The following is a 10,139-nucleotide window of genomic DNA, read 5'->3' as shown; positions in this document are numbered from 1 at the left end:
CTCTGGGGGATTCCACGGTTACTAAGCTACTGGTTTTTGTTGACTTTTAAATATTTTCTTCTAAGGGAGAAGGGGAGGGGGGGGAAAGTCAGGAAAGAGCAAATAAAAACGAGCCAACATAAGCCCCCCTCCCTTCCCAAAAGGCAGTTACCCCCCACCCTCCACTCAGATCAAAGGCCTCTGAAGACCCCCATCTGGCTGGAGCAGCAGCCAGACAGAACTGTGTCCGGGGCCCAGAAAGGCTTCCTTTCTGGTGAATGAGGACTGGGGGTGAACAGTCCTGTCTCCCAGCCCTGGGTGGACAGAAGGCTTTCCGGAAAGAGAGGAAGAGGATGGCCAGTGGAAATGGGCTTCCTTCATCTTCCGCCCTGGTGGCTAAACGCCCTTCGGCCCTAGGCCCATTCCCCAGATTTGTTTGGATCCATCAGGACACACCCCAAGACAGCCTAGATGAGATTTGTCATGAAATCTGGAAGAGAGTTCAGGGCTTACCCAAGGCCCTGCAGCCCAGGACTTCGCTGGAGGAGCTTTCGGCTCCCATGCCTGGGACGATCGGTTTCCAAGAACAGTGAGTACGGCCCAATCTGATAGGCAGAAAGGGAGCAAAGGGAAGCTGAAGTCCAACCTTATAGTCTGGTTAAAACCAAAAGGCTGTATACATCTCCCCCCTCCATGGCCCAGTGTCCAATAGGGAAGAGGTAACCGAGGTCCTCTTGAAGTACCCCCAAGAAGCACCAGACCAGGGTGGCATTCTGGGCTGTCTCTTCTCCATCCAAGGGAAAACGTGTTATTGGAAAAGCATAGACAATTCAGATGAGGATGGGGGTCTTAGCAAAACCCAAAGCTGAGGGTTCCATGACTCATGAGTGTCCCCAGAGGCAGGTGGGAGATCCTTCCCCTCTCCCAGGCAAGGGCCAGGCATTCCTACAGATGAGCCTGGTGGTTTTAAACCACATCTGGAATTCCCTAACACAAGGAGCAGCTGTCCCATTCAGCTTTCACGGAAGCTACTGCAAGAGCACACATCAAAATATTTACTAGGAAGGCATTGACATATTCAGAGGACATAATAGAAAATTAAAGTGGCTGTAAATAGCCCGTTTCCTGGGTGGGAAATCCCGTGTCTGGGAAACACAGAGCTAAGTTTTTATGCTAGGACAATGTTGGGGAGTTACTGTTGGGGAAGGATGCTTGCAAGAAAAGGAAGGAGCAGGAAAGAAGGAAGGGACCTCATTAGGAACAGGGAGCACATGGGCTGGGGTGATTAATGCCACTGTTGAGTACTTCTTCAAGCCTTTGCGTCTTCAAAGTGGGTTGCAAACGTTAATTAATCCTCTGAGAGTCTGTGTGAAGCAGGTATTAGTGTCCCCATTTTACAGATGGATTAAGTGTTAATAATTAAGTGCTAATTAAAGACAAAGTGATAATTGAATATTGTCTGTTCCAACACATGCTCCAGTTCAGTTCAGAGATGCTCTGGAGTGAGGGGACCATTCAGGAATTTATCAGCTGCTTCCGGTTCCAGGACTATTTAAAGCAAGAGCTAAGAGGAAAAGCAGAGAGAGTAGCTCTAGCTCATGACCAGGTCGGCCCTTCCTGCTGTCCCTCTGCCAACTTTTCGTGCTCCAGACGAAGGTGGAAGGCACGCTGGCTGCTCCTGCCTCCCCGGCCACGTGCTCAGCACGTCCTGGCATAGGTGGAAATGGCATGTCTTTAGCCAAAAGCCTGCAGTCAGGCCTTTCTGTGGCACTGGGCTCTTCACTCCCTGCCATCTGCTCTGGGACAGAGCCTTGGCAGGGGGGGACCTTGGGACTGTACTCAGCTCTCAGAGGCCAAAGAGCTGATTGTCCACTTTGTGGAACCAAGGGTCAGCAGCAATTTCCAGTAGATAGCCCCATTTCTGCCAAAGTCACACTGAATGCATGGAGACAGACTCGACTTCCAGTCTGAACTTGGCCGGAAATTGAACTGGTGCACCTTTGGCCGTTTGCTTGGCTCTGTTTGGCCTTGTTTTCTCATCTGCAAATTGAGAATGATGTGCCCTCCTTGTCCACCTCGGCACTGATAACGAGGATCCAATGTGATGGGAGCCGGGGACATGAAAGATGCATCAGCCAAGCTATACTGCCCTTAATATGCAATCCATGGAGTTTGGAAGGGGCTGTTTTTGCTGCTGTTGGTTTCCACGGGGTCTTCACACTGTGCTCCAAGACCCTAGGGTCCTTCTGCAGTCCCCCCATTGGAGTCAAGTGGCTTGGTTCCAGGGCCCCAATCTCCAGGTCAGCCAGAACTATGCAGCTTTTTTCGTTTTAGTTATTGGGCTTCTGAGAATGGTTGCATTTGAAAAGCATTCTGCTACAGAGCAAAGAGCCAGGAAGCCACTGACTTATACGCATAAGCGATAGCATAGTCATGCAGATGTCCACCAAGTCAAACACAATGAGCTGTTCTGGAGATCAAAGGCAGTGGGGCTGGGTTCAGATCACATTCTATCCCTGCACCAACTACAGAATATATAACTGTGTCATTTATCTGAGCTTTGGTTTCCTCATCTGCCAGATACTGATGTGCGTTGTTGGGCTGCCAAAATGGGATAGTTAAATAGTCCCGGCAGAAATTAAGATGAATAAGAATTCCTATAATAATAATAGTAACCATTCCTGTTAGCTCTGTCATTTAAAAAATATTTTATTTATTTATTTATTTGAGAGAGGGAGGGAGAGAAAGAGAAAGAGAAAGAGAGAAGAGAGAGAGAGAGAGAGAGAGAGAGAGAGAGAGAGAGAGGGAGAAGGGGCACAACGCCAGGGCCTCCAGCCTCTGCAAATGAATTCTAGATGCGTGCTCCACCTTATGCATCTGACTCATTGGGACCTGGGGAATGGAACATGGGTCCCTTAGGCTTTGCAGGCAAGCACCTTAACTGCTCAGTCATCTCTCCAGCCCAAGCTCTGCCATTCTTACGTGAGGTGTGTACTATCTTAAACTCATCTTTGTTTTTTTTAAAAAAAATTGTTTGTTTTTATTTATTTATTTGATTGAGACAGACAGAGAAAGAAAGGCAGATAGAGAAAATGGGATCGCCAGGGCCTCTAGCCACTGCAAACGAGCTCCAGATGCATGTGCCCCCTTGTGCATTTGGCTTACGTGGGAATCGAGCCTCGAACCAGGGTCCTTAGGCTTCACAGGCAAGCGCTTAACCACTAAGCAATCTCTCCAGCCCTCATCTTTTTTTTTTTTCTGAAGCATTTTAGTAAAAAACTTTCAAATCTACAAAATAGAATGTATAGTGAGAGTCTATGTGTCAATAATTACCAAACTATACCACTCTGGTTTCAATTTTTCCCTTACTCCTACAGGCTGACCTGGAATTTACTATGTAATCTCAGGCTGGCCTTAAATTTCCAGCGATCCTCTGACCTCTGTCTTTGCCTTCCCAGCATTTTTTTGTTGTTGTTGATTTTGTTTGTTTGTTTTGAGGTAAGATCTCATTCTAGTCTAGCCTGACCTGGACTTCACTATGTAGTCTCAGGCTGGCATCAACCCCGCAGTGATCCTCCTACCTCTGCCTCCAGAGTGCTGGCATTAACGGTGTGCACCACCACCAGGCTTGCCCCATCTTTATTTTTGTTTGTTTGTCTGTTTTGGTTTTTCAAGGTAGAGTCTAGCTCAGGCTGACCTAGAATTTACTATGTAGTCTCAGGTTGGCCTCAAACTCACGGCCATCCTCCTACTTCTGCCTCCTGAGTGCGGGGCTTCTCTATCTTTAAATGAAACTCTTTTTGTTTGTTTTGTTGTTTGGTTGTTATTATTATTGTTGTTGTTGTTGTTTTCTTTATGAGTAAGAGAGAAAGAGAGAGAGAGAGAGAGAACTGACATACCAGGACCTCCAGCCACTGCAACCAAACTGCAGATGTGTGTACCACCTTGTACGCATGTGTGTGACCTTGTGCGCTTGCATCACCTTGTGCATCTGGCTTACTTGGGATTGAAGAGTTGAACATGGGTCCTTAGGCTTCATAGGCAAGTGCCTTAACTGTTAAGCCATCTCTCCAGCCCTATTATTATTATTTTGAGACCAGGTCTTTCTTTGTGTAGTCCAGGCAGGCCTGTAACTCACTGTGTATCCAGCTTGGACTAAACTTGCCGCAGCAGTGCCCTGGCTTCAGCCTTCCGAGTATTGAGGTTTCAGGCCCTGCTACATGAAAATCTGGTGTAGATGAGGCAAACTGAGATTTTGAGGTGTTCGTTTCTTTGCCTGAAGCCCTGCTCTTAGGAAAGGGTAGAGTGTCAGCAATGGGGCCACCTTAGCCAAGATGTGATGGGGTGGCCATGATCTCCTTCCTGGACTATAAAGCATCTTTTGATTGTCAGACCACCCGGAAGTTCCCGGTTCTGAGTGCTCCCACACAGATCACAAATCCAAGCGCCATCTGTGATATGTCTCACGTGCTCCCGGACCCATAAGATACCCATCAACTAGCGTTTCCACTGTCTAGTAGGTCAAGTTGGTTTAATTCTGTCTTTTTCAATCAGGATAGCTAGACACATTCTAGAACCCTCATTATCCAGAAATCTTTTCTTTTTTCGTCTCTTCTCTTTTTAAATATTCTTTTCTTTTTGAGATAGGATCTTAAGTAGCCTAGACTGGCCTCCAGCTTGCTACGTAGCCAACTTCTGATTCTCCCACTTCTACTTCTGAGTGCTAGGATTACAGATATGCCCCACACTCCCAGTTTTAAACTTTTCAAAAAAATATTTATTTATTTGAGAGAAAGAGAAAGAGACAAACAAGGAGATAGAGAGAGAACGGACATGCCAGGGCCTCTAGCCACTGCAAACGAACTTCACACGTATGCATCAGTGTGTGCATGTGGCTTTATGTGGGTTCTGGGGAATGGAACTTGGGTCCTTTGCTTTGCAGGTGAGCACCTTAACTGTTAATCCATTTTCCCAACCCCTACAAGCCCAGTTTTATGTGGTTCTGAGGATCAAACCCAATGTTTCACACATGGTAGGCACTCTACCAATGGAGTTCTATCTCTAGCCCCAGAAACTTCTCCTTGACCCTTCCTCTAAATGTCATAGAAACCTAGACACCTTAGGCGTGAAAGAGGTCACCTTGTCCTGCTTGAAGAATTCCTAGATGTTCTTGCCAAGTAGTTAACCACTCACACACTTTTCCAGATGGGGAGCTATTTTTGTAAGGCAGCCCCTACCTTTGCTATAAAGTCTTTCCAGTGGTCATTTTCTCCCTGTAGCTGAAATCTGTCTTTATCAACTAATACTAAGTGATCTGGATTCTGCCTTTGGGGCTTCAAATAGATTTATCCTCTCCTCTGGAAATAGCTCTTTCAATGGTGAAACATGGCAACATGATTTCTTTCTCCTAAGGTTTTTGTTTTTGTCTCTACAAGCTCAATGCATCTGGCCTTCTAAGTTTCCTTTTACACCTCCCTACTTGATTGGTTTCCTGACTGAACTGCCATAGTGACCGCAGCCCGAAGTGCAGAAGTGCGGTATGACCCATGCATATGGATTGGATCCTCCCTCTTTTTACATTCTGTCCATGTTAGTGGTGATTAATACCACATTCATGGGGGCTGGAGAGATGGCTTAGCAGTTAGGGTGCTTGCTTCACAGGTTCAATTCCCCAGAACCATGTAAGCCAGATGCACATGATGGCACATGCATCTGGAGTTTGTTTGCAGTGGCTAGAGGCCCTGGCACACTCATTCTCTCTATAAATCTCTATCTGCCTCTTTCTTTGTCTCTCTTAAATAAATAAATAAAATATGTATATTTTTTAAACAAATGACCACACTCACTTTCCTCTTCATGCACTATGGACATATTTGAGCACATTTATATAATCAAAAAATATTTATTAAGATCTACTATGTGCCTGGCACTGTGCTAATTTTGACCAGAGAAGGCAATAGGAAATAAGTAAAAATTAAAAAATAAAACCCATCCTGATAAATTTAGGATGTGAGAAGAACTGACTTTTTCCTTGGAGGAATCCAATAATAAGCACATAAAAGTAAATGAGATAACATCAGATAGCAACAAGTGCTGTGAAAGAAATAGAATAAAGTAGTATTGAATGAAAGCCGTTGAGCTGTGTGTCAGACCCTTCGAGCTGAGTCCTGGAGCCAGCCAGGTGACAATTCCAGAAAGGACATTCAGGCAGAGGGCTGAGCAAGTGCAAAGACCCTGAGGGGGATGTGAACTTTGGGGGGGGGGGATGTGAACTTTGAGGGGGATGGCACTGCTGGAGCCCAGAGAGATAGTGACGCAGTATCAGCTGGTGTTGGCATCAGGCAGGTGAAGTCTTTGAGGTCTGAAGCATCACTGTACAGAGCTCAGATCTATTGTACACATAGTGGGATGTTTTGGGAGGCTCTCAGAAAGGGATTTGATGCATCCAGATTCAACATTTAAAAAAATACTTTCTTGGGCTGGAGAGATGGCTTAGCGGTTAAGCGCTTGCCTGTGAAGCCTAAGGACCCCGGTTCAAGGCTCGGTTCCCCAGGTCCCACGTTAGTCAGATGCACAAGGGGGCGCACGCATCTGGAGTTCGTTTGCAGAGGCTAGAAGCCCTGGCGTGCCCATTCTCTCTCTCCCTCTACCTGTCTTTTTCCCTGTGTCTGTTGCTTCAAATAAATAAATAAAAAATGAACAAAAAAAAATTAAAAAAAATACTTTCTTTTTTAAAAAAAGTATTTCATGGGAAGCTAGGAATATTGCCCAGCAACTAAAGACACTTACTTGCAAAGCCTGCCAGTGAGGGTTCAACTCCCCAGGAACCCATGTAAGCCAGAGGCAAAAAGTGGCACAAACATCTGGTGTTCATTTGCAGTGGCAAGAGGCCCTGTCGTGTGTGTGTGTGTGTGTGTGCGTGTGTGCAAATACAAATTTTTAAAAATTACTTTATTCTTGGCAATTTCATGCATGTGCATAGTGTACACATTTACCTCTCCCCCACACACTACCTTCTCTTACCCCTCTCTCACCCCTACTAACTCCTTTTTCCAAAGTAGTGCCCTTCCCCTCATGTCTTGTTTTGGGATCCACTGAACATGGGTGCCTGGGAGAAGGGGGGTTATTTACATAGCCTGGGCCCCTTACCAGTGTCTAAACCACTGAAGAGCATGACTCCCATCCCCTCAACAAACATTAACTGCCGATAGCTACTCTGCAAGGGGTGGGGCCTCATGGTCACTGTTTGCTTAAAGATCTCATTCACCTGCCCCTTAGCTCCTGTGCAAAGTTGACTGCAGTGTGTGAGAGGGGAAGCTCAGGCCCATGGGGAGTGGAGACTGGTCTGAGCCCGTGTTGTGCAGAAGGATGGAGGTGGTGGTGGGCTAGTGTGTACTTTGAGAGGAGCCAGAGACCCTGCTGATGGCTTGGGGCTCACAAACAGAGACATGGATGTGTGACCCAGGTCTTTGGCTTGAGTTCCTTGGTTGAACAATGGTGCCGTTTAAAGAGGTGGGAAGAAGAGGGGAGAAATGGGTTTTGGCAAGAAATCAATAGTTCTGTCTAGAGTCAATTAAACTCCAGAATCCTGTTCAGTTATCTTTTAATTAGTCTTAAATTTGGGCTTAGAGAATTGTGGCAAGACGCCTTACTGACTCATATTTGCGAGTTACGTCTTCATTCATTCCCATCATCACTGAAATGCCTCCATCTCAGAATGGGGCCTTAGGATTTCTGTCAACTCCATTGCTGTATGGAATGCGCTTGTTCAGTCTTTCGCTTTTGGATTCCTTTAAGCTACGCTCATCATGATGGTTTGCCGGCTAGGTCCAATTCTGGTCCTCAGGGATACAGCAGTTAATTAGGGCAGATGCCCTTCCCTCTCAGAGTTCCTCGTCCAGTGTGTGTGACGGTCACAGATTCATCTGACAGCAGTAGCATTTAGCAAACATTTGTTGTGCATCTACTACTTGCCAGATGATGCTTGGAAAAAGAAATGCAGTGAAGAAAGAGAGAGAGAGAGAGCTCCTGACCTCCTCTGTGGACCTTCAGTGTCATGCAAAAAGCTGAGGGGAATACACAGGATGTTGATAAAGAGACCCACTGAGGGTCTGAGTTCCAACCCCGGCTTAAGACTTGGGGAAGGTTTCCCCGGGGACAGGGTAGGGAAGCAAGCTGAGAACCAGCAAAAGAAACCCCAGAATTCATAGCATGATGGAAGATTGGGGTACAGTTCCCGAGAAGCAGAAGACCTCTTGATTAACGCTAGCTGCTAAGGTTTCCTTGGGTGGATGTCTCCTTGGTTTTGAGAAGAGAAAAAGAACAGCTCATGCATGGAAAGAGTCCATCAGATGCAGGGAAGGGTGGGGGCTCCCTAAGGATGGAATGCACTGTGGGCCAGGGAGGAGGAGGAAAGTGGCAGGGTGACCCCAGCTGGCCTGGCTATGGTCAGCTTGCCTGACTGCTCAGACTTGCTAAGCACTTGAGATTGTCCCCTCCACCCAAGTCAGACTGAACCTTGTTTGCAGAGTCTAAGGGCTTTAAACAAAGATGGTGCCAAGTCCTGTCCTAGCAGGAAGATATATGTGTAGGAAGAAATCTGTGTAAGCTTTCAAAACAAACAAACAAAGATCAGAAACAAGTTCCTGACCTGCAGCCTGCTAGAAGGAAGAGCTGTGCTGTGCTCTGAGGTCTGCTGGCTTTGGTGGGTCCTTGCTCTTGGAGCCCATAAGGCAATTCTCAGGGGGAAGCCCGAGAGACTTGAGGACCCAAGGTGCTGCCTTGTTTGAATGGCTGTCCCAACAGAGCTTTTTTTTTTTTTTTCAAGCCATTGGATGAGAGATGCAAACACATGTCTTCATCCCAAATTGGACTTAGATGGCAGACCATGATTAGACCAATACCAGTTTGGTGAACCATTAAGCTTATTGGGGAGAGGTCACTTACAGAGCATGGAGAGGGGCTATTTAAAGGAATGTGGAGCCCCCAAAGTAGCCAATTTGATGGGGCTTCCTGTGTCAGGATTACTTGGATGCTCCTCCTTCAGCTTCCGGATGAGGGCTTACTTACCGAGCACAGGGACCCAGAGCAGCCTCACCACCGCCAAGTCTAGTCTCACCTGAATAACACTTCCCCATGGCTACTTTCAGAAGCTCCTTGTCCCTGTCTAGGAGTACGGGACCACAGAGCAGCTCTTCAGTGGAGCTTACTACCCTGGGATTATCCCCATGGATGTTCCCTGTCAGCCTTGGGATGAGGGCTTACCTTCAGTGCATGGACACTCCAGAGACACCACCTCAGAGGAACTCTCCATATCGGGGTTGCCCCCGCAGACGCCGTCCCCTCAGTCTTGGAGTGAGGCTTACTTAGAGAGCATGGAGACTGCACAGACACCAAGATGACGGGGCTCATCGTTCCTTGATCATTTGCTCTCTATATGTTTTATACCATCTGCGGTCACAAGACTTTGTGCACTTATTGTATACAGCTGGTGCAGGGGGTGCCTGATCTCAGGTGGGGGTCTGATGACCCCCCATGCCTTCTCTTGTGAGTTGACCCAGCTGCTTTTGATAAAGCTAGCAATAGTTGTTCACACCTTTCAATTTGCCTTCCAACAGTTACTTTTCTGGAAAAGTTGCTTTTTTTTTTAATTTTTATTAACATTTTCCATGATTATAAATATATCCCATGGTAATTCCCTCCCTCCCCACCCGCACACTTTCCCATTTGAAATTCCATTCTCCATCATATTACCTCCCCATTACAATCATTGTAATTACATATATACAATATCAACCTATTAAGTATCCTCCTCCCTTCCTTTCTCCACCCTTTATGTCTCCTTTTCAACTTACTGGCCTCTGCTACTAAGTATTCTCATTCTCACACAGAAGCCCAGTCATCTGTAGCTAGGATCCACATATGAGAGAGAACATGTGGCGCTTGGCTTTCTGGGCCTGGGTTACCTGACTTAGTATAATACTTTCCAGGTCCATCCATTTTTCTGCAAATTTCATAACTTCATTTTTCTTTACCGCTGAGTAGAACTCCATTGTATAAATGTGACACATCTTCATTATCCACTCATCTGTTGAGGGACATCTAGGCTGGTTCCATTTCCCAGCTATTATAAATTGAGCAGCAATAAACATGGCTGAGCA

At 46.4% G+C, this 10,139-nt stretch overlaps 1 protein-coding gene across 1 annotated transcript in view; it reads left to right on the top strand.

The window, feature by feature from the left end:
* Positions 1–257: 257 nt before the first annotated feature.
* Positions 258–10,139, top strand: part of C5H1orf94 (chromosome 5 C1orf94 homolog) — a 47,552-nt gene continuing 37,670 nt past the window's right edge. The window contains exon 1 of the mRNA XM_004665244.2: positions 258–568. Within this exon, the coding sequence (XP_004665301.2) occupies positions 258–568 (311 nt within the window). The remainder of the gene's footprint in view (positions 569–10,139) is intronic.

This window comes from Jaculus jaculus, chromosome 5, assembly GCF_020740685.1.
Source record: "Jaculus jaculus isolate mJacJac1 chromosome 5, mJacJac1.mat.Y.cur, whole genome shotgun sequence".
Lineage (NCBI taxonomy): Eukaryota > Metazoa > Chordata > Mammalia > Rodentia > Dipodidae > Jaculus > Jaculus jaculus.
The sequence above is the reverse complement of the archived record's forward strand: the minus strand, read 5'-3'. Positions and strand labels throughout refer to the sequence as shown.